At 55.0% G+C, this 24,021-nt stretch overlaps 1 protein-coding gene across 1 annotated transcript in view; it reads right to left on the bottom strand.

Moving 5' to 3' along the window:
- Positions 1-151: 151 nt before the first annotated feature.
- LOC111537880 (cadherin-23-like) overlaps positions 152-24,021 on the bottom strand; it is a 45,427-nt gene continuing 21,557 nt past the window's right edge. The window contains exons 7-15 of the mRNA XM_023204999.3: positions 22,319-22,435; positions 18,652-18,764; positions 17,390-17,497; positions 10,747-10,936; positions 10,264-10,409; positions 7,843-8,062; positions 5,927-6,079; positions 3,773-3,886; positions 152-479 (exon numbers count right to left, since the gene is read on the bottom strand). Of these exons, the coding sequence (XP_023060767.1) occupies positions 265-479; positions 3,773-3,886; positions 5,927-6,079; positions 7,843-8,062; positions 10,264-10,409; positions 10,747-10,936; positions 17,390-17,497; positions 18,652-18,764; positions 22,319-22,435 (1,376 nt within the window). The 3' untranslated portion in view covers positions 152-264. The remainder of the gene's footprint in view (positions 480-3,772; positions 3,887-5,926; positions 6,080-7,842; positions 8,063-10,263; positions 10,410-10,746; positions 10,937-17,389; positions 17,498-18,651; positions 18,765-22,318; positions 22,436-24,021) is intronic.

The raw sequence follows: 24,021 nt of genomic DNA, 5'->3' as shown, positions 1-24,021 counted from the left end.
TTTCCGGGAAATTGTGACATCTCCTTCTCCCCCCTACACTGAAAGGCCCTTCTGGGTGGGGCAGGAGATACGGAGGGGGAGGCCAAGGCTTCCTGCTGTTTGTGGGGAGCCAGAGCCCTATCCTCAGCTCTGTAACCTGGGGGCCCAGACTCCCTGAGATGGGAGGGGGCCTGGGTTCCCCTTTCCCCACAGCACCTTCCAGAGCAGCAGACCCACCCTGGGCCCCTACTTGCTTCCGCCTCTGGTGCCACTGAGCATGTGCCCTCAGGGCTGTGTGTGGCCCTGCCTCCCCCAGCCCACCACCTGCCCCAGAAGCCACGGGCCACCTGCCTGCACAATGCTGTGGCCTTCGGGGATGTCCTCGGGGACGCTGGCCTCATAGCTGCTCTGCAGAAAGATGGGCCGGTTGTCATTCACGTCCAGGACAGTGACGAACACGGTGGCTGTGCCTGTGTGCCGCTTCCCTACAGGGCCGTTGTCTGTGGGAGTTGAAGGAAGACAGGTGTTAGCAGCTGCCTGAGAGAGGGACACGCTTCCTGTGCCTTTGCATACTCCCGGGCACCAGCCAGAGAGGTGCCCTGTTCCACCCCATCTGCCCTAGCCTTTGCAAGGGGTGACTTCCTTTTTAGTTTAGGAATAACACTAACAGTATCTAATACTTAGGTAACACCATGTGCCAGCCATTCTTCTAACCCATTCAGTCCTCACAGCAACCCACGAAGCAGGCACTTTACTGTCATCCCCATTTTACGGAGGCGGTAACTGAGGCACTTAAGTGGATTGAATGATGGCTCCCAAAAAACAGACCCATGTTAAATCCCTGGGAACCTGTGAAGGTTAATTTATTTGGGAAAAAAGGCCTTTGAAAATGTAATTATGTTAAGGATCTTGAGAAGTGATCATCCTGGGTGATCTGGGTGGCCCATAAACCCAATGGCAAGTGTCCTTATAAGAGAAAGGCAGAGGGAGATTTGAGACAAGAGAGGAGGAGGCCACATGCAGATGGAGGCAGAGGCTGGAGTTACGCTGCACAAGCCACCGAATGCCCAGCAACTCCAGAAACTGGGAGAGTCTAGGACTGATTGTCCCTAGAGCCTTTGGAGGACGCATGACCCTGCCAACACCTTAATTTCTAACTTCTGGCCTCAACAACCAGGAGAGAATACACTTCTGCTGTTTTAAGTTTGTGGTAGTTTGTCGTGGCAAAGTTAGGATGCAGATACAGGTACTCAGAGCAAAGAGCCAACTGCCGTCAGGGACTGGTGGGTACAGCACCCGGGTCAAACACCTGGATGGGCCCCTGCTCGAGGGGCAGCTGTCCTCCACCCCAGTCCACAGCTGACAGGCAGAATGTGGGCCCAGGGACACCAGATCTTCTGATTTCTCATGAGAAATTGAACATCTGAGCTTTTAAATAAAATTTCCTGATCTTTAAACGTTCACAACTAATGGTCATTCTTTATAAAATATTGGATAGGTCAAACAAACATCCCCTCCGCATTCAGGGACACGGGTTTTGCTTGGGATCTAAGCCTAAGGTACCCGGAGACTGTGCCCGTCCAGTTCCCAGCAGGAACCTCCCAGGGCTGGGAGGTGGTGAGGATGGGGCACTCACTCAGCCCCGGGGCAGCTCTTGAGTTGTCCTCCCTGGAGGAAGGAGCTTGTAACCAGCGCTGCATGTCCAGACAAGAGTAGTCACCCCAGCGGAGAGTGCAGGCAGCTGGAGTAGCCTGGAGGCCTAGGGTGACTCCATGCTTCTTCCCCAGGCCGGCTGACCATATGTGGCTGTGCTGTCGCTCACTGGAGGTAGGTCTTCTCACCCTCCAAAGCTCCTCTCCAGACGAGCCTCCCACCACCCTTGGGGGCTGGCTTATTGCTCTGGCTGGGACTGGTGTGTGGGGGGGGAGGCTCCCTGGAAGGCTGGCGGAAGCCCTCTCCTCCTGCCAGTCAATGCCCAACGTGAAGGCTGGACTCAGGGGTGATAACAAGTCTCGAGAGGGTGGGTGGCCATCCCAAGAGGGGAGGAGAGCAGGGCAGAGGGCAGAGGCATCTGGGCATGGGCAGGCTGGGAAGGGATGGATGGTTGGAAAGAGTGAGGCCCAGAGAATTCATTCCCTTCTTACTCAGCTACTGCAAACTTCCTGGGAGGACCAGAGGCACCTGGCGGCACAGGCCTCATCCTAACACTCTTCCCCTCTGGGACCCTGAAGGGTTCCCTGCTGCCCAGAGACCGAAGACTAAACTTCTTGGCCAATGTTGAGGCCTCCACCCATGGCCCTGCCTGATCACAGCCTCCCCTTCCCCAGTGCGGGCCACTCCATGGCCAGCTGCAGTGTATGCACATGTGCTGATGCACACAGGGCGCTTTCCCACCTCCAGGCTCTTGCATGGGCTGGTGTCTCTGCCTGAAATGCCCTCCCTGCTTCTTCGTGTACTGAAACCTTGTGTGGCCTCCAAGGCTGCAGTGGGCACCCCTTGTTTTTGTCCATGAGCACTGCCCTTTGCTCCCCTGGGAAGGCCATGTCCTGAATGTCCCCCTGTGGACCTTCCCTTCCAGGCTCTGAGGCCTGGAATGCTGGACAGGTAGGACTGCCCCCAGATCCAAGGATGGGCGTGTGACTTAGGTCTAAGTAATCAGCACATCTCACTTCCCTGGCCACAGTGAGGGGCTCAGGAATGGGCACTGGGGCAGAATGGATCTATCTGGAGCTGACCTGAGGGCTTCTGCCAGGGAGGGGAAAGAGACAAGTGCTGTCTTCCCTGCTGCTGCACTTGAACCTGAGAATGTGTACCGGTGAGGCTGGGGCAATGACCTGCCACCATGTGAGCTGAAGAATAACACCAACTGATACGGTTTGGCTTTGTGTCCCCACCCAGATCTCAACGTGAATGATATTCCCATAATTTCCACGTGTTGTGGGAAGGAGCCAGTGGGAGATAATCGAATCATGGGGGCGGTTTCCCCTATACTGTACTCGTGGGAGTGAATAAGTCTCATGAGATCTGATGGTTTTGTCAGGGGTTTCTGCTTTTGCATCTTCCTCATTCTCTCTTTGCCTGCTGCCATCCGTGTAAGACGGGACTTGCTCCTCCTTGCCTTCTGCCATGATTGTGAGGTCTCCCCAGCCACGTGGAACTGTAAGTCCCATTAAACCCTTTTTCCTGTATAAATTACCCAGTCTCGGGTATGTCTTTATCAGCAGCGTGAAAACAGACTAATACATCAACACACAGGAGGCAGTGCCAGTCAATGCAGACTGAAGCCTGAGGTGTCACCTGAGTCCTGAATCCAGTCATACCGGAAGCTGCATCTCCCAGTGCACTGATTTTGTGAGCCCATATTGCTGAAGTCAGTTTATTTTATTTTAAAATTTGCAGCTGAAAGGGTCCTAACTCACTCAAAGAAACTCCCAGATGTCGATTCCTCCAGGAAGCCTCCCATGACCTCTCCCCTCTGTGTCTGCACCACTGCCCGATACTCTTATGTCATCCTTTCCCCTTCCTGCTGGCTTGCCTGGATTTGCAGCAATTTGTCCACACATGGGTCTCCCATGCAGCTCCCACCTTACCATCCTAAAGTCTCGCATGTAGCACCACACAGGGAGCCTCATGCCTGGTAAGTGCTCAGTAATGTTTGGTGAATATCTGGTGGCCCTTTCTCCACTGGCACCTGGGCAGAGTTCAGCCTTTAGCAAAAGGCCGGCTCTTGGGAGGCACTCAGTGTGAACTCTGCCCAGATCACTGTGTTGGTGGGTGAGGGGCTGGTGCATACCGATGGCCTCCAGGATGAGCATGTAGGCGGCTGTGGTCTCCCGGTCCAGGCTCACCACGGTTCTCACAACGGCATCGCGGTAACCCACGCTGAACTTCCCATCCACGTTGCCACCTGTGGGTGAAGGACAGGAAGCTTCCGGCTGGGAAACAGAGCTCCCGGGCAGGAGAAGCGGGGGCTCTGCTCCTGAGCTGGGACCTGCCCTGGTGAGTTCAGGAGTGGGAGACTGTGCTGCCGATTCAGCCCTGCCTGAGGTGCTCTGATTCGGGTACAGCCTGGGTGGGCTCAGTGGGGGCGCCAGATGCCTGGAATCGTTTCCTAACCTTCATGAAGCACCTCCTGTTTACAGGTACTTCATGCAGACCACTTCATTTAGCCTCCACTTCACAGAGGAGAACCCCTCGCTCGGTGGCGTGCCTGTGCCACTCTGGGTTTCTCCGTGTGTGGGTCCCTGGGCGTGTCCTTCACCCCTCCGCTCCCGGCCTGTCCCACAGAAGCATCTGAGCAGCTAACCTGCGTAGGGGCTTGGATATGCAGCTGAGAACTCTGGAGTTGGCTGGGCATCCCCCAGGCCCCTCATCTTGGAGGTGAGATGGGCTGAGGATCGAAGCTCCCTGAATGGGGACATGGAGGCTCCACAGAGGGAGGAGTCAAGGCAGGCATACAGGAGACAGGGATTAGAGTCTCCTTGAGTTCTGGGACAGGTGGGAAGTGTGAGGGTCTCCTATTGGGGTGGACGGGAGTCAGGAAAGAACTCCCAGAATAGTGTGGAGACCCCTCCCCTGCCAGCTGGCGAGCAGTGTGGTGTTCTGGGCAGCAGAGGGCGCCATGACACCAGCTTTGTGGTAAGCTTGGGCAGGACTGGGCTCAGCTCCTTGGAGAAAGCACACTGAGAATCCAGGAGGGCTCTGGGCAGTCAGCAGGAGCCCACCACTTTGGGGTGCTGAAGAGTCATCCTGCGGGCTGCTAGGTGCTCCCCTGTCCTTGCTGGTTTGCCCCTGGGGAGAGCATTCTGACTCCCAGACCTCCAGCGCTCCCCAGTGTCTGAAGTACCATTGGCAAGGGACACACTCCGGCTCCCAGGGAGCCCAGGGCAGAACTAGGACGCAAGAAGTGCGGGCAGTGGAGCCACGGAGCTGGTGCCATGTGAGGGGTCTTGGCACCTAAGCCCTCCCTAGGGCCGACTTGAGGGCCAGAGTGTGAGGAGTAGGCCTGAGGGTGCTGGGTCCCTTCAGGGAGGCGAGGGAAGAAAGGGAAGGCTGAGGGCTGGGAGGTCACATTGGCCGCAGCAGAGCCACAGATGGGCTGTGAGCCAGGCTTCCTTGCTTCATGGGGGGCCTTGGGAGGCTGCTGTGTGCCCTGCTCGTGTGTACAGGCACACATATGCAGAGGCAACATGTGTGTTGATAGGCAGGTCATGGACAGAGAGAAGACTGAGTTGGTAAAAGGGCCAAGGAGGGTTGAGGAACGGGGAAGACCGCACCCCCATGTATCCCAGCACCTCTCGTGTGTCAGGGAGGCTAAGAAGTTGTGTTCTCATCCAGGAATGGCAAATCCATGGGATGTGTGCCACCACCTACCAATCCTATCACCGTGGCAGACATCACTAATCCATTGCGGTTCACTTTCCCCTGTGAGCCAGGACATGGCCTCATCATCTGTGGCCATAGCTCTGCAGGCAACAGCCAGGCAACATTTTTGAGCTAAAACCATTTCATTTAGGGTGATCAAAACCATCTGCCTCTAAACAGATGGGAATTCTCCTGAGTAACGGGTCCCCGAGGAAGGATGAGGCCACGTTCCCCCAGTCACTGCTCTGCCACCCATACGTGGGGCAGGGAGTGCAGCTCAGGGCTCCTCCCTAGGAATTATGGGGCCTCACCTCCCTCTGGAATGAACCTTGGTAGATGCTCCCCATCCCTGCGAGCAACTGGTTCAGGAGGTCCCCAGGGAGCCAGTCCAGAGTGATCTGGCTGCAAAGCCCTTGGGAAGAGCCAGGAGCAAATCCTCGGGAGGCATCAACAGGGGTTAAAGCTCCACGGTAGAACCCTGACCTCTTTTCCACCCTCACCTGCCCCCCACCTAGTCTATCTGGGAGGGGTGGGGGCAGGGCCCCAAGAGGCCTGCACAGGTGGGCGGAGGCGGGGACAGCACCTGTGATGAAATAGCTGAGCTCGGCATTGAGGCCCACGTCGTTGTCCGTGCAGTTCAGCCAGACCACTCGGAACTCGCGTGGCACATCCTCGGACACAGACACGTTGTACACGGCCGGGAAGAAGGTGGGCATCTCGTCGTTCACATCCAGCACTGTGGGGCGGAATGGGCGCCGGGGCTAGGCCTGGCTTCTGCTGCAGACCACCCAGCTCTGGAGCAGCGGCTCCAGCCCCAGACCAAGTAGGGAACGAATTCCCAAAGGAGTCACGGGCTCCATGTTGCATTTGTGTCAACACCTCCTGGCTGTGAGCCCAGGGCCCCCCATGCCCACCGGGGCCAGGACCAAGCCCACCAGTGCTCCAGACCCTCCTGCGGTCCCTGTGTTCTCGGGGCTTATTGCTGCTCAGCTGTCAAAGGGAGGAGAGAAAACCTTAGAACCTCTCTCCAGTATGCGCCTAACAACGACCATGACAACACAGACAATCATGACAACCATGACGACAGTGACCATTTATGAGCTTGTCCAGCGTGCCAAGCCCATGCTGAGTGCTTCCCGTACAGGACCACAGGCAGCCCTCAGAGCACCCTAGGAGGCAGGCATTATTACACACACTGTGGAGCTGAGGAAGCAGAAGCTCAGAGCAGCTGAGTGACTTGTCCAAAGTCACACAGTGGCAGAGTGGAGAGCTGGAGCCTCAAGATCTACCCTCAGTGTGCAATGGAGTTTCAGCAAAGGGAGCTCACTTTGAAAATCCCACCCCCCGAAATAAGGTTTAATTTCCCTTACGGATTTGTTTACTCAGCTCTGCATGCTGGGCCCCTATTCCTCGGCAGATGGGGCTTGGACAACCTTCATAGCGAAGTCATCCCCACTCCACTTGGGTTCCTCTAAGTGGTATCACCAGGGGAGATGCCGGGCCCGTTTGATGTTATGACTTCTGCTGGGGCTTGGAGAAAGGCCCTCCAGGGGTCCTCTCTTAAAGCTGGGACATATTCCCTGTCAATCATCGGCCAAGAAGGGGGTCCTGAAACTGGCACCAGAAACCCACAGGCAAGCCTTGGACCGATGGGAGAGAGAATGTCGTGCTCTCTGAAATCCTCACCATCTCAGGTCTCGACTGAAGAGGGTCAGTGTCTGCACCTGTGCCGAGCTAACTACTCCCTCCCCTGCCCCCCTGCCAAGCCACAGAGGCCGGCAGAGCTAGCATGGGACTGAACAGGCCTGGGAACAGGCCATGTCTTGCCTGTTAAACTCTGCCTTTATTTCCCTGGGGTTATTCCTGGCCCCTTGGCAACAGCTTATGTCCCCATCCTGTCCTGAAAATTAACGATTCATCCAGAGTGGAAACAGTACCCTGTCCTTTCACCAATAGAGGGCAGAGACACTGGGAATGAGCATGACAGTCCCAGGGGCATGACGATCTTAGGGAGTCCAGGAGTCCCAGCTGCTCTCTTCCCAGGGTGATGCCCTGCCACTGCCAGCCCAGGGATTCCACACCCATGGAGGGGGAGGTCTCCTCTATGTCTCCCAAACAAAAACTCTGGCCTTCCAAAGAAGACAAAGGGCTCTGCACCCTCCCCGCCTGTTCATGACCCTGAGGGTCCTGGCGGCTTCTCAAGCCCTCTCTGCTGTTGCTGTGATCAGAGGCCAGGAGTGGTGGGGGTGACGGGGCCTTGGCAGCAGGTCCAGGCCACTGCCCCTGAGCTCTGGGGCACTGAAGGCAGTGGCCAGGTGCGGAGAAGGCTCTGCTGTGTTGAATGGCTCCAGCTGAGGAGGGCACCTCATTAACAAGGGAGCCTGTGCCTACAAGTCCAGCAGACAGCAGTGGGGGACACGGGCTTCCCTCTCCCCCTGGCCCTGACCCAGGCCTGTGCCCACACACTGAGCACACAGCAGAAGGCCCTGTGCCCCTCACCGTGGATGGTGAGCGTGCTGGTGGAGCTCTTGGTGGGCGTGCCTGCATCACTGGCGACCACCCGCAGCTGGTACTCAGCGATGCGCTCTCGGTCCAGCTCGGTGGTGGTGACCACCACGCCGCTGCTGCTGTTGATGACGAAGTCCATGCGGGGCGTGCCGACAGGCATGCGGTAGGACACCAGGCCGTTCAGGCCCTCATCGAGGTCGATGGCCACCACCTGAGGGTGAGGAGGGGCAGCATGAGGGCGGGGGGGGACACTGGGACGGGTGCCTCTCCCCCAAGAAGTGCTCCCTCCTCCCTGCCAAGCCACACTTGGCTGCAGCCAGACGCATCTGCTCCCCTCCAAGCCTTAGGCCAGGCCACTGTCCCCAGGGAACCCTCCCAGATGCTCTCCAAGGGGGTCGCACGTCAGCTGAAAGGCATCCGGATGCACCAAGTTAGGCTGGCGATGGGGTGGCAGAGGGACTTTTTAGAACAAGAGCTCAGGTCTCTACAGTGCTTTCCCCGCTTCAGCCCCTGCTCTCCCCATTAGGAAGCCCTTCCAGGTTTGGGGCAGCTGTTCCAGCTTAAGGACCCCACTGTTATCTGGAGTTCAACCACATAGAAGGCTGGATCCACAGGCTTCCCCTCCCCCGCTTTGCTTTGCTTTGTGAGACAGCAACAGCAAAAATAAAATGACATCAAGGGTTCTTTTTAAAAAGTCACTTGAGGATTTCATTATTATTTTTTTTTTAAAAAGCTGTTTGCGGCCACGTACAGGCAAGCCTCCTCCCAAGCTCCTACACTGTTCTCATTTGCACCTCCAGCCCTGATCAGATCGCCCAACTCAAGACCCCGGTTCCCTGAATAAAGTTTTACTGAAGTGGATCCAAGGCATTTGGGGAAATGTGTAATAATAGCTAAAATAAGAGTTTGGGATTAAGCCAAGACTTTCAGGATTGGAAGACAACATCAAGGTCGTCTGATCTATTTCACATCCAGCAAACTGGACGAGAGGTGTCTGGACTCAGCTTGCATGCTTTCCAGGACGGGGGGCTCAGTGTTTTTACTTTACTTGAACACAGCTCTACTCCCCTGGAGAAGGCTCTTCTGCACAACCCGCAGAAATCGGAATCGCCTGAGGTCCTAGGTGGGACCCGGGAGCCACAGTTCAAGGGAGGGCCCTCATCCTGTACGTGGGGACAGTTTCCAGATTAAACGCTCCCCGCTCCTTCGTCTATGAACTCAGAAGTTGCATTGGTGGGCATCTTTCTTCGTTGGCCGTGAGCCCCCAGAGAACCGGGTTTGGGGGTTTACTCACTCTCACCCCGCCTCCCCTCTAGTCTGGGGGCTTCCTCGGGGACCGGCTGCTGTTCCCTGCATTGTGGCTCCCCCTGCTGGGGGTTTGAGGACCCACCAAAGAACACCACCTCCTACTACAGATGAAGAAACTGAGGCACATTGGGCCTATGGGGCACCACCAAGCTCACTCCCTCTGGCATTCTGAGAAACAACCCCGTCTTCTTCTAATGGGAACAGGCTAACTTGATACAGCCATTGCGTCTCAGATATAAGCCCTTGTGACAGATACACAGTGATCACCACAGCTACTGTGTTTCCTGTGTCCAAGTTCCAGGGTGCTTCATACATGTGTCTGATTGAGTCCCCACAGCACAGCCAGGCAGGTACTATTATTATCTCCATTTTACAGATGAGAAACTGAGACTCAGAGAGGTTAAGCAGTTTGCTCCAAGTCACACAGCACCCTGGTGCTGGAGATGGGATCCACACCCCTGTTGTTTGGACTCCACAGCCCATGCTCTTAAGCAGGAGGGTCTCCAGTGTTCCCAAACGGCCTCTGGAGGGCTGAGGTTTTGAAAGGACTCGAAACCCTTGATGTCCTCTCCCCTAAACCAGCACCTTCAGGATCCCCCTGACCAGAAGATGATGGAACAAGAGGCAAAGAAGCCAGTGCCCCATGCTTGCTTGGCCACAGGGTCTTGGGCAAGTCTCTTTACAGCCCTGCAAAGTGGGGAGAGGCCCCTCTACTGTAGTAGAGGGAGCTGATCCGGGGCTTACGGGAAGCCATGGGAGAGGTGGATGCCCAGGGCTACACTCATCTGGCCTTCTTTGTATTCTAGAACCATCTGCAGGCTTAGGGAATGGAAGGTCCTGGGCCAGACCTCCATAATCAGGCCCTGAGAAATCTGGACACGACTTCCAGAATTCCATCTTGCCTCTCTCCCTCTCTCTCCCTCTGCCTTTGCCCATCTCCCTATCCTTTCCTGCCACACTTCCCTCCACATCTCCAGAGCCTCTGTCCTTCAAGATCCAGCTCCTCCCCTGCCCCAGCTCTGCAAAGTGTTCAGCCTGGGCGAGGCCCCTTGGGCACCCACTGCCCACTTCTGGGCTGGTAGGAATGAGATGAGAGAGACTCACTTGGTAGATGGAGACTCCTGCGGGGGTGCCTTCGAGCACCTCAGCTACAAAAGGCAGGTTCTGAAAGGTGGGGTCATTGTCATTGAGATCCAAGAGGTTCACAAACACTGTGGCACTGCTGGTGGCTCTCAGAGGGGGCCTGCCACCTGGGGAGACCAAGGCGAGAAGGGGCTGAGGACGGGGTAAGATGGGTGCAAGAGAAAACGGACAGGAAGAAGGCAAGTGGCAAGAGGGTGGCAGATTCAGAGCCCTCTGTCCCAATGGCCCCTCCAGGAAGCAGCCTGGGCCTCACAGCTAGCCTCCCCAGCCCCCTCCGTTCCCTCGGGGTGCTCTGGGAGTCACAACTGGGGCGTGGGTATTACCCTACTCTTGGTGATCAGACATAGCCCTCCTGGGTGGGCCCCAGGTCCCCCAGAGACCCAGTCACCGGGGATGCCCGCAGCCTAAGGTGTGAGGGCTGTGAGGGGTGAGAGGGGTCCGTACAGTCAGTGACAGAGACGACGATTTTGCGCATCAGCTCAGCCTCGTGGGGGTCAGGGTTCTCCCGGTCCAGCATGGCATGGGTGGTGCGGATCTTGCCTGTGGTGCTGTTGAGGCTGTAGAACTTGTTGGGTGGCTGGATGCTGTACACCAGAGTGCCATTCTCCCCCAGGTCTGGGTCCACAGCCACCACCTGCCAGGGAGGGAGCAGACCCCTTCGCTGAGCCGCGCCTGGGGAGGGTGTCTCTGGGCTGGCCGGGGGTATCGGAGCTCAGACGTTGGTCCTGGAAAGGGGGCATCCTGGCTCCAGCCCAGGAAGTGAGCCTCCCTGCTGGGCCCAGTAGGGGGGTCTGAGAGGAATGGGAGGCAGGAGTTCTCTAGGGGAGCGGCTGGGAAGGACTGGGGAGTCTGTACTCCAGCTGAGATTTTTGAAAGGATTTGAAACCCTGGATTTTGGAGACTGGGTTCCTCCTCATCAAACCCTCCCTTCCTTCCTTCCTTTGAAGCATTAGATTGTGACACCAGAGATGACAGGGCATGTGGAGGAAGCCATGGCTGGCTCCAGTTTCAGAAGGCGGGACCCAGTTATCTGGGGCAGTCGTGGGGCTGGGGGAGTGTTGAGGAAGGAGAGGGTGGAGCTCCCTGGAAGGGAGGTACACCGTCCCTGATAAGGGGCAGGGTCTCAGGACTGGGCCTCAGACACTCTGGCCCCTTCACCTCCCCAGCCCACAGCCTTGTTCCCCACTTATAATCCCCATGTCATGAAGGGGTCAGTGCTCAGTGCCGCCCTAACCCAGGGGCGGTGAACCCCACAGCCTGCTGTCCCTTAGTGTCCCAGATCCCACACAGCCATGTCGTAAACAAAAGGCAAAGGGCCCCCTGCAGCCTTCGAGGGCTCCCCGTCTTCGCTGAGGCCCCTTGCGTGCACGGATCCTCTGCTCTGTGGGGAAGCTCCCTCATCCTCCACCCGCCCTGCTTTCCACAAGGAGAAAGCAGAGCCCAGAGAGGCACAGGCCAGTCTCAGGGTCACACAGCCCCAGCCATGGAGCTGATCCAGCTCCCAGCCTGGAGGCTCCTGAGGTGGCCCTTACCCCTCACTCACCCCGACCTTGCATCGCAGAGGCCACTGTGGCAGCAGGGGTGGACAAGACCAGTGCGGGGGAGGTGACCACAGTCCCTGGGGCCACATCAGGACAGGATTATTCTTAACTGCAGTACACTCGGTGGGGACAGCCAGGCTTGTCAGCTCCTTCATCTTACTTGATGTGGAGCCTTTTGTGCTTTGGCAGCAGAATCTGTCCCTCCTCTGCTTAATCCCCAGCCAGAGGTGTCTCTGGGGCCACCAGACCAGAACAGACAGACGAGCTGCCTTGGCTGAGTACTCCCATCTACCCTGTCCACGGGTCCTGGGGAGGCCGGGGAGAGAGGGGCTGACGCAGGGCTGAATGCTGTGGTGCCCTAGGCCAGCTGCCCCTTCAGAGGAGCGGGGGCAGCCCCCACTCCCACCCTGGACTGCTCAGCCTCCTCTCCTCAGCCCAGTCTTGCAGCATCAAAGGGTAGGGGAGGGGAGGTCCCTGCCTTCCAGGCCTGAGGTGTCCTTATCTTGCTGTGGGCATGTTGCCTCAGTTTCCCTAGCTTCCATAAAGGGGACCCCAACACCCCTATTTTGCAAACGGGAGACGGGGCTCTTAGGTACTCCAGGCATAATTTAAAACAGGCCAAGTCATTTCACAGATGGACATAGAAGACCAGCATTCCTTGCGTTTTTACAATGCTTCTCTCAACAGTTTGAAAAGGGAGATTTTTTTTTTTTTCTTTGAGACAGAGTCTTGCTCCATTGCCCAGACTGAAATGCAGTGGTGCAATCTCGGCTCACTGCAATCTCCACTTCCTGGTTTCAAGCGATCCTCCCACCTTAGCCTCCCAAATAGCTGGGATTACAGGCAAGAGCCACCACGCCTGGCTAATTTTTGTATTTTTAATAGAGACAAGGTTTTCCCGTGTTGGCCAGGTTGGTCTCAAACTCTTGACCTCAAGTGATCCTCCCGCCTCAGCCTCCCAAAGTGCTTGGTTTATAGGTGTGAGACACCACACCCAGCCTGGGGGTGAGATGATTTTCTCCAGGTTTTATTTTTCTGGATGGGGAAACTGAGGAATAGAGCAGTTGAATCACTTGTTCCAGGCCAGGCCTGTTGCTGAACAGGCTGAGATAAATTTCACATGGGAGGTGTTCTGTTCTATTCCCTCTTCCTGCCCCCACCATGCCAGAGAGTGCCAGGGGTAGCTGCTTCCAAGTGACCCTGGTTGGGGCATGGGCACTGGTTTTGGGCCTCTTGGTCACTCTCTGGTCACAGGGTGAGTTGGGAGTACAGGAGAGGGCGGAGGGCTGTGAGCCCTCCTGCAGGCTCCCTGCTGGGCGATTTTGTAGAATCTCACCACTTTCCCCTCATTTATTTCCCATTTCACGCCCGTCATTTTTCTCCTGGCCTGACGGGGAATAATTCTCTGCTTCTCCCCTCTCTTTTTTTGCTGGAGGGCTCTGAAAGGCTCTAAATCAATGCCCATCAGCCAGGTCCTTGAAGGCAGCTGCAGGAGCCAGAAAGGAGAGTGGGACCAAAATCTCCCTTGCAGACAGAGATGGCCACTCTGCCAGCGCACGCCTGTGCAGGTGAACCTCCTCAGTGCTTGCATGCCAGGCCACACCCGGTGCATGCAGATGCACACACTGCACCAACTCCAAATGCACCCAAATGAAGCCACATGTGGGAAGACACTTGTCTGCATGCAAGCTCTGAAAATCACTGGGGTTGCCTTGTGCCTCCGACTCCAGGGGCTGTGGCCCATGCCATGCCTAGGGGGGCTCTTGAGAGACTCTTGGGCCACACGCCCTAGTCTCCCTCCGACAAGGAAGACCCAGCCACCGCCTGGCTGAGCTGGAGGGTTGGGGGAAGGAAAGGTAAGATATTCACCAGCTGAGTCAGTCCTCAACAACACATATTCTGAAATATTTTGAACACCTACAATGTGCCTGGAACTGTGCTAGGCAGTGTGGTTTGACAGTGAACGAGATAGGTGCGAGTCCAGCAAAGGAAGCAGATGATGGTAATGATAGTGATGATAATGACAGCTACCATTTACTGACCACTCCCCATATGCCAGTGCTTCCTATATCTCGGCTCAGTAAGCGCTGATCACAGCTCTATCAGGTGGGGACTCTTACTAGCCCTATTTTTTAGATGAGAATAACTGGAGCACAGAGAGGTTAAGCAACTTGCCCAAGGTCACACAGCTGGTAAGTGGTGTAGCTGGGGTGAGAACTTGTGCATTTTCGTGCCAGAGGCTGCCTGCTTAATCACTAAACCATGTGCCTCTTAATAAGCAAATAGCCTACCAAACAAATAAGCACAGATCGTGGGCCCAGCTCTGCAGGAAACAGAATTTGGAGAGGGGTCTGAGCTACTTTAGACAGTAGTCAGGGAGGGCCTCTCTAAGACAGCTGATGTTTTAAGCTGGGACAGATGAAAGAGAATGAGCTACCTATGGAAAGAGCAGGGGTCAGGGAGGAAAGGGCTTGTGCAAAAGCTCTGAGCTCGGGGAGAGTTAAGTGGGTGCAGGGAAAGCAAAGGCCTGTGTGTTGGTGATGGGTGGTTGTGGGCGTGGGTGTGTGGGAATGGTGGGGTGGGAGATGAGTCAGGTGGTGGGCCAGCCCCTGTTCAAATATCACCACCTCCTTCTGTCACCTGAACCTCGGTTAGCCGTTCCCTCTGTAGCCACCTCACCTCGCACTTTGGCCACAGACCCTACCTCATCCTAGGCCACTGTGAGGCCCTAGAAGGCCCCAGGGGGTCCTCTCCAAGGTAATGAAGCATACCCATGTATATACATATGAATGCATATACACGTTTTATGGCTATACAATTTGAAAGAATTTTCATAACTTCCTTTTCAAAATATTTGGCTATGACAAACTTGACTAACGTTGAAGCCTCTTGATTTCTGATTTCCTGGCAATCATCATACGTAACTGGGAATTCCAGAAAATTCTGGAAAATTTTCAGGAATTCTAGAAAAATCTAACCTCCAATTTGTCCTCAAATGTAATGAAATTTTCACAAGCACTAAATTTCATAGTTACTGAAACTGCCGTCTTTCATCTGATAGATGTTTCATATAACAAGTTTTAATTTTGATTTTGTCCTTTTCTCTTTGAACTTTCAAGCCATCACATTTATTTTTCAGGTCTCAAATACTACCCTGGGGCACTGAAAAGCTCAAGCCTGTGCCCATCAGACGCCAGTGGTGGAACAGCCACATCCGCTCTGTACTACAGATTGGGATGACACAGCTGGCTCCTCAGGGGTGACAATGGGGTGGACCCTGAGGGTTTTGTAGGTCTGGCAAGGACTCTGGCTTTTGCACAGGGTGAGATGGGAACCACTGGGGTTTGAACAGAAGAGTGACGTGACAATCCCCAAAGGCAGGCAGGGCGGGAGCTTCATTTTTTTTTTTTTTTTGAGACTGTCTCACTCTGTCACTCAGGCTGGAGTGCAGTGGTGTGATCTTGGCTCACTGCAGCCTCAATCTACCAGGCTCAAAAATCCTCTTGCCTTAGTCTCCCGAGTATCTGGGACGACAGGGATGCACCACCACATCTGGCTACTTAAATTTTTTTTTTAATAAATGGGGAGTGGGGGGTCTTACTATGTTGCCCATGCTGGTCTTGAACTCCTGGGCTCAAGCGAACTGCCTGCCTTGGCCTCCCAAAGTGTTGGGATTACAGGCATGAACCACTGCACCCGGCCTGGTGTTGCTTCCTGTACCCTTAGCCAGACAAGCGTGGGGCCTGGCATGCAGTAGACGTTCCCTGATGGCTTGTGGGTTTCCTGGAAAGTGAGGAGGCACTGGGCAGCAGGCCCCTGGTCCATTGTCCGTGCCTGCTCATGGCTCAGAAGGGCTTGCAGAGGGCAGGAGACCTGGTGAAGGGCATGGGGACCAGAGCTTGCAGATGCCCAAGGCTATGCGCAGTCCTCACCTGGCACACCCACTCCTTGTCTGCTGGGTATACTGTTTGATAATGGCAATCCAGGCTGGTGTCCCATGCAGCCCCTTTCTCCCAGAGCAACCTTCCTCACCTGCCCCTCAGTTCCCTTTGGGAGGAATTTCCCAGAAACCTAAGGGAAAGATGAGGGTTGACCAGAAGGTACTCAGGTGAGATCCAGCCCCAGCTCTTGGAATCCCTGGCTGGGGTGGGGAGAAGGTTATCCTGAGGCAGTGCAGTGCCCACGAGGCAGCAGCAGAGAGCACCCACCAAAGAGCCCAGAGAGCTGTGTCAAAGGGCGAGGGTAATGGTTTCTAAACCTGGCCCTGGGCTGTAAGGAATTCCTCTACGGGACTTTGAAAAATCACAGATTCCAGATCCCTCACCTCTGCCCTATTCCATTGTGCCTATTCCAGTGCCAGAGCCATACCTGGCAGTGGCTCTGGATGGGAGAGGAGGTCAACCTGGAAGGAAGGACAAAGAGAGGGAGGGAAGGATTGGCCGTCATGCCTATCTTCCTTTCCACATGTTCACTGACTGGCTGTCAGCTGGTGTGTGGATGCCCCCTCCCAGAGGAATAAAGACTGGGCCAGGTGGTTTCTAATCCCTTGTCTCCAAGTCAGACAGACCAGGGTTCGAGTCCCGACTGCACCCCTTACAAGCTCTGGGACCTTGGGCAAGCCTTCAAGCTCTAAGTCTGTCTCCTCCACAGTACAGAGGCAGCGGAATCCCTCTGCCATGTGAGATTATGGTGAGGAGGAGAGAGTTCCTGAGAAGCCGTCAGGTGAAGCTCAGGGCACATCCCAGCTGTTCAGTCAATGGCGCTACTGTGAGTTGTCAGGATTCAGGTCCCCCACAGGGCTGGGTGGGTGGCAGTGGGGCTGTTCCTGTGGGAACAAGCTTCCCCAAGTGAGGCCGTGTGGTGTACAGGGTGTGGAGGAGAAGGCTGAAAAACGTGGATCTCCCAGCAGAGAAGATGGTATGGGACTGGGACCTGGGCTTCCTCAGTTTCCCCAGGATTCTGGTCTGCCCTGTGGATGCCCTGGCTTTGGCTGTGTCTCCCCTCTGCACCCTGAGTTGTGCACATTCCTGCACATAAGCACACAACACACACAGGGGCCTGTGCAAACCTGGCAAACCTGTGCCAGAAAATTCCTGAGGTGAACAAAATCCTTGCTGAGCAGCCCTGGAGGCCAGCCTGTGGGGGAGCTGCAGGGCACAGCAGTGAAAGAGAGGTGCTGGGGTGGAGCTGGGGCTTGTGCAGTGTAGGGGTGGGAGCTCTCCAGAGCAGGTGGCCAGAGTCCTGGGCTCTAAGGGCACGTGTGACTTGCAAGTGGAACCGGCCAGACCTCCCCTGCCACTGTCCCTGGGCTGCCTGAAGCTCCCTTTGACAAAGCCTGAGGCCTACTGACACTGGAGGGCTTTCCCTTGATCTCTGACTGCCTTTCACCATGCAGGAGAACTGCTAGAACTCTATTGCAAGAGCCAGCTCAGAGGGACACAGAGTCCACCAGCCCCATATGGGCAGGCCCCCTGGGATCGCGGTGGGAGGGGCACACACCCCTGGAAAGGGCCGCCTAGCGGTTCTGCTGCTCTGCCACCACCTACCGTGGTCACGTCAGAGTCTGGAGGGGTCATCTCCACCAGGTTGATGTAGTACGGTGCGTCCTTCCACGTGGGGTGGTTGTCGTTGATGTCCAGGAGGGTGATGTTTACCTGTGAAACCACAAGAGGCGCTGGGAGACGCACCCAGCCAAGATGGGCCCAGCAGGGCCTGCCAGGGGAAACATGCTCAGATGCCCACGGGCAATCTTGGCATTAATTCCGCCAGCTCCACCAACCTTGGGAGCCTTGGGCAGGGCCTGGGCTTTGGAGGACAGGAAGGAGCCAGGCCCCTTCAGGAGAGAGAGTTCCAGTGTTGTCCCATCAGGAGGCAGTGGAATGGATGTGATGACTCCTGAAATCCTTGCTGTGATCTGGGACTTCTCCCACCCCTGCCTCCAGTCTTGGCTGAAGGTGACTGACAGGGTGGGGGATCTAATAGGATCCCTTGAGCTTCCCCATCTCAGCTACAAGCCAAGCAATTTCTTTGCTCACCTGCCACCAGGTACGTTATTTATAGGGCTGATTCCTATTAGCAGGGGCCTCCCTTGACAGAGTAGGGCATTGGGGATTTTCATACCAAATCCCTGGCCACGCGATACCATCTCCAGCCTCTCTGGCTGGGTAAGGATGGGGTGGCTGCTGCAGGCTGGGTGAGGGCCACAGTTCTGAGGGTGAGCCAAAGAAACCGAATGGGGAACAAATCGGGGAGGTGGCTGGAGTGACTGTCAGCTGGTCCTCCCGCTTCCTCTCTCACAGAGCGCTTCTCACTTCCCCCTTCACTTCTGCAGCCGAGAGCTCATTCAAGGCCCCCACATTTCGTTCCTCTAGCTTTCTACTCTCTGGGGCACATCAGTTGGGGAAGAGCAAGTCCCCAGGAACCCTCCAGGACCCTGCTTCCTGCTCTGAGCTGCTCTTCCTTACAGGAATGCCTGCTTCTGCTCTGTTGGCAGGTGCCAAGGCACGGAGAGGCCTATAGGGCTCATGCCTTCTGCCACCTGCCCTCCTGGATTTTTAGGTGCAGGAGAGAAAGTATGTCATTTTGCTCCTCCCAAGGGCCCTCCATTCCTGGTGGTGATGCCTTTCTTCCCCACAGCCGTGGTGGCCCCGGGGACTGACCTCTGCCGCTGCTGACTTCGTTTTTGCCCCCTTGCTCACTCTGACAAAGCCTCACACAGGCTGAGGACACGGCGGTCCAGAGGTACAAGCGGGGAGCAGCAGCCTGGCTGGCGAGGGGGAACTGGGGCATGGGAGGGGAGCACACTCACAGTGGCGATGCCAGTTTTCTGGTTGTGGCCCACACCCCCGTCCACTGCGCGAACAATCAGGATGTATTCAGACTTGGTCTCTCGGTCAAGCAGTGACGTGGTGGTGATTTCCCCTGCCAGAGAGAGAAGTGGGTGCATGAGAGGGTTTGGGTGGGCCAGGGGGAGAGCGAGGGAAGGAGAGAGAGTGAGAACGTGCATGAGAAATGTTAGCAGGCGACCATGATCTGAAAGCCTGGATGTGAGATGTTCCTGAGATGGTGCTTATCACAGTGGGAGACGGGACAGCTCCCGTGCCCTGGAAGCCAGCTCCCCAGAGCTGGGCAATGTAACCCCACAGGGAGGAAATATTTGCAGATGTGGGAAAATCTAGGCTGATTCTCGGGCTAGGGGCTGGAGAAACAGGGCAGGAGGGCCATTAGGCCTTGAGCTCAGTCACAGATCACCTCTTGTTTAGACTTTTGACATTATCTTACTGGCTTTATCACCTGGAGCTAGGTACTTCAATCCTCGGTGCCTCAGTTTCCTCACAGGGCTCAAAGGGAACCATAATAGGACCTACCTCATAGGGCTGTCATGGGGTTAATTGAATTAAGATCATGGAAATCTTAGAACAGTGCCAGGCGCTGTTTATTTATATAGTCACAGAAATACAATGACAGGAAAGAAAAACACCAGGTGTTCACACGCGTTCTAACTTATGACTCATTACTGGACAGTTCAACCTATCCAGCCTTATCGTGCACTGATAATTAATAGTTATAAAACAATTTCCTAATTACATTGTGAACAGCATAATAATTACATGGCCTCGAATTTTTTTAGTGTGCTAAATCTGAACAATTAAACACAATTTTTTGTTCACCTGTATTTGGTCTTTCTTTGTATTTTGGTGTAACTGAAATTTACCAGCACACCCTGATAGTGGTGTGCTGGTAAATGTTTGACAACTGGCTCCCCAAAATTAAGAAAAAAAAGAGGCATTTTCCAACTTCCTTGGTGTAAATAGCCCCAGCAAGGCCCATTTTAAGCTACCAACTTGATGGTATTGAATATGGAGTTCACAGCTGAGAGCCTCGCTAGCTCTTGGGAGCAGGGTGAGCCAGTCCCAGCAGACTTCAGCAGTCACTGCAGCCAGGCCATTCACCAGCTTGCATCAGCCATGGGAGAGTGCCCATGTGGTGAGGATGTGAGACGTGGATTTGAATTCTGATTATGGACCTTCCCAGATGCTTGGCCTTGGAAAATTTTAAATTTTTGAAGCTTCAGTTTTCTCATCTATAAAATAGAGATTAGTGTGACTTCCACACAGAGCTGTTGTGAGGTTAAAGTAATTCTAGGTGAGGCTCCCAACACTCAGAAAATGACTGTTTCCTTCCACTGGACTGTGAGCTTTCCCCACGGGCAGGGCCTGTGTGCTATCCATCTTTTTATCCCCATTGCCTGAGCTGTGTGACCTGGGACAAGTCGCTTAACTTCTCTGTGCTTGGTTCTTTCCACCATGAAACAAGGCAGCTGGGCCAGATTGCCTTTAGGACTGCTTCTACCCTGGCAGTTCCCTCCGTGGCACGCTGGCTTGCCCTCTGGTCTGTGCAGGGCTGAGCAGGGAGCTGGGAGTGGGTGACAGGGCAGCTTAGGTACTAAGGCCAGGAATGGAAGACTCACAAAGGTCTGCCCAACAAGCCACATTCTCTGCCAGGGTGGTGTCGATTAATTGGCAGGGTGAGGAAGAAATTAATCTCTAAAAAGTTTTAAACATGAACTTGTCGGCATGATAGATAGCCTCTCCTGTCTGGGAAATTAGATCCAATTAAGGCCACCTCTGTGGGGCAGGCCTGGCTAATTTGACCGAGAAGCTCAGAGGAAAATGCTTACACCTTTGGAGCCAAAGTCTTGTTAAGGCAGCAAGAAAAAGTCTGTGTCATTAAAGGCCCCAGGTGGAGCTGGAGTCCTGACTGGGGAGTCAAGGGCAGGGGTGGCTGAAAGGTCAGGGAGCTACTCATATAATGGAAACTTTAATGTTTGGATTCTGGATTCAGAAGTTCATGCTCTATGAGTCCTCAGTCAGGTTACTTAACCTCCCCAGTGGCTCAGCTTCCTCATCTGGAAAATGGGGTAAGGCTAGTACCTGCCTCACAGGTGAGGAGGGCAGAATGAGATGCTGCTGCTCAGAGCCCTGGGAACAGTGCTGGGCATGTGGTTCATACTCATTCATGACATTACTCTGAGACCCCTGGGAATGAGGGCTCACTGTGGGGGATGCTCCTGAGAGAAAAGAGGAAGGTCCTCACTTTCTCAGAGATAGAAAAAGAGGAAGGGGGCCCTGGGTCCCCTTCCTCAGTCTTTGTACCCATCAGAACCGGCCATCTGCTCCCCAAGCCTCCAGCAAAAGGATATAAGAAAGGGATTGAAGGCTGACTTCCACCGCAGAGGGATGGATAGCAGGAAGAGCTAATGCTCCGCTGGGCCACTGACCACCTGCAGTAGGGATGGCCAGTGTCCACCAAAGATCCCTGCTTCCTTTCCAAGGGATAATTATTACTTGGATGTGACTGCCAGGCAGGGCCTGGCCCATAACCTCCTCCTAGTCCGATAACCCATGCTTTCTTTTCCCTTCAGCAGTGACCTTGGAGCCACAACATGGAAGGGGCCTGGGCCCCAGAATCATCATGTGGAAGGCTGTCACTCAACATCTGCCTGGGTTGACTATATGAATTCCAATTTCTATTGTCTCAAGCCACTGAGATAGGGTGTAGCTGTTTAGCATCAACAGTTCCTTTAACTCATACAGAAATGGGTATTGGAAGTAGGGTACCTTGCATGCCCACTGAGCTGACTGGGAATGTCATGAGGTCAGGGCCATGTCTTATTCCTTCCTGTACCCTAGCACCTGGCACAGCACCTGGCTCAGAGCAGCCACCACCCCCAATTTCTGAATGAACATATGAATGAATGTACAGAGGTCCCAGATTCTTCCCCAGGTCTGGCTGAAAAGCTTGGGTCTCTTGCTGCTTCTTTCTGCCCACTTTTTCTCCCAGCGTCAAGGAAGAGAGAAAACTGAGGAATGTACATGGAGAGATGAAGAAGAAAGAAGAGAGTTACATGGGCTGAGCCGGGAGCTTGGGGCAGGGGGCTCAGAGGTGAATAAACAAAAGAGAATAACGATAGTAATATTTTTAGCACTTATTGTGTGCCGGGGACGATTCAAAGTGTGCTCCCTGTTATACATCATTTAATCCACACAGCAGCCCTAACATGATCTTCCTCATCTTACAGCTGGGGAAACTGAGGCACACATCTGTGTAGGAAGAGGAGCCAGGCTTTAAGAATGAGGTCAGGAGCTGAGGGAGGGGGACACTGAGGCTTTAATAAAGGTGCTCCTGAAAAGGGATGTGTTAACCAGCTGTTTGTAAGATGAAACATTTAAAACATAATACAACTCTTCACCCTTGAAAGACATCCTTCCCTGGATCAATTCACGTTGTGATTTTTTGGGTAAGCTCAGTAATCACACTCAAATTAATATTTCAGGGATTACACCGGTGCTCAAAGTTGGCCTGCTCAAAATTGAAAGGAAGGAGACCCGGACCCAGAGGCTGGTTCTGGGGCCGGGTATGGACAGTCAGCCTCAGGGTGTGGAGGACCAGGGTGCTTGGGGTCGGGGGCTTACCTGAGCGGGCGTTGATCCGAAACTGGGCGGAGCCTTCCAAGGAGTAGATGATGGACTCCTGGCCGTACTCCCGAGAGCGGTCCAGGTCCGTGGCATTTAAGAACAGCACCGTGGCTCCTTCAGGGGAAAAGGTGGGGGCAGGGGGTGCTGCTCACCCTGGGCCCCTGAGCTCATGGCCCCAGCCCTGGGAGCAGCATTTGCGCTGGCCCAAGAGGAGGACATGGGACCCTCCCAGTGACCAGCTCTCAGGGAGGTGGGAGGCCTGCCTGTTGGGACACCCCAGGAATGAGGGCGGCTCAATCACCGTTGTTGGAGCCCAGATCGCTGGGCTGGGTGGGGATGAGGCTCCATGAGATGCTTAGGGATGGACTGGGCCCTCTGGGTGTCTTCCTGTCTCCCCGGCCCCTGCCTGGCTGGACACCATATTAAATACACTCAGATTGGCCAGCTTTTACTTGGAGTCAAAAGACATGAGGCTCCATGTTAAATTATTCTACATTTACTATATTCAATTTTAGTCTAGTTTTATCTCATTCACAGAGGAATTTATAAGGGTTTTTATTTTCTCCTTAAGGTTCAGTTAAGGCCTTCACCTTTATTTCCAGTTCCGTGAAATCCTGACTCAAGGGATCAGCTTTTCCAGCCACTCTGTCCAGACCCTGAGAGCAGCTTGTCCTGAAGCTGTGCCCACCAGGGCTGCTGGCTCCAGCCCCTCCTGCCACCCAACTACCAGCTCTGGCCAAGTGGCGAGGAGGTCCGGTGCACAGGCTCCTGGAATCTCCACACCCAGACTGGAACCCGCAGGGCCTCTGCAGGCGCCTTCACCTGCCTGAGCATCATTTCCTCCCCTGGGACCGGGTGTAAAGATACCATCTAACTTGTGGGTTTGCTGCTGGGATCCTGAGGGATAAAGCATGGAGGCCACAGGCTGAGCCCCACAGGGAGCTCCACTGGGCTGCAGGGCTGGTGGTGACCATCCAGCAGATGAATCAGCAGTCCCGAGGGGCAAGGGGCCAGGCAGGTCATTGTGGCCCTGTGGTCCTGGATCCTCAAATATGACCCTCAGGTCTGCCTTGAGCAGGAGGACAGGCACATGAGCCCTAATATACCCCTGAAGAGAACTAAGTGCCATAGTGAAGGCCTCTCCTTGACAGAGTCCCCAGGGATGGCGGGGAGTGCTGGGGGTGGCTCTTTAGCAGTGACATTCTCCAGGTGATGCCTGACTAGGACAGGAAGGGTAGGCTGGGTACAGCCCAGCACCCACCCAGCTCATTGTCAGCTGCCAGAGTGGTACCCAGAGGTTCTCTTTAGAAGGGCTTGTGGTGTCAGGGAAGACTAGTTCTGACTCCACCATCCCTGGCACTACCATCCCTGGCTCTACCATCCCTGGCTCTACCATCCCTGACTCCACCAACCCTGACTTCACCATCACTGGCTCCACCACCACGGGCTCCACCATCTCTGGCTCCACCATCCCCTGACTCCACCATCCCTGACTCCACCATCCCTGACTCCACCACCCCTGATTCCACCACCCCTGACTTCACCATCACTGGCTCCACCACCACAGGCTCCACCATCCCTGGCTCCACCATCCCCTGACTACACAATCCCTGACTCCACCACCCCTGACTCCACCACCCCCGACTTCACCACCCCTGACTCCACCACCCCTGGCTCCACCATCCCTGACTCCACCACCC

The sequence above is a fragment of the Piliocolobus tephrosceles genome, chromosome 9, assembly GCF_002776525.5.
Source record: "Piliocolobus tephrosceles isolate RC106 chromosome 9, ASM277652v3, whole genome shotgun sequence".
NCBI lineage: Eukaryota > Metazoa > Chordata > Mammalia > Primates > Cercopithecidae > Piliocolobus > Piliocolobus tephrosceles.
This window is presented reverse-complemented; position numbering and strand designations above follow the sequence as displayed.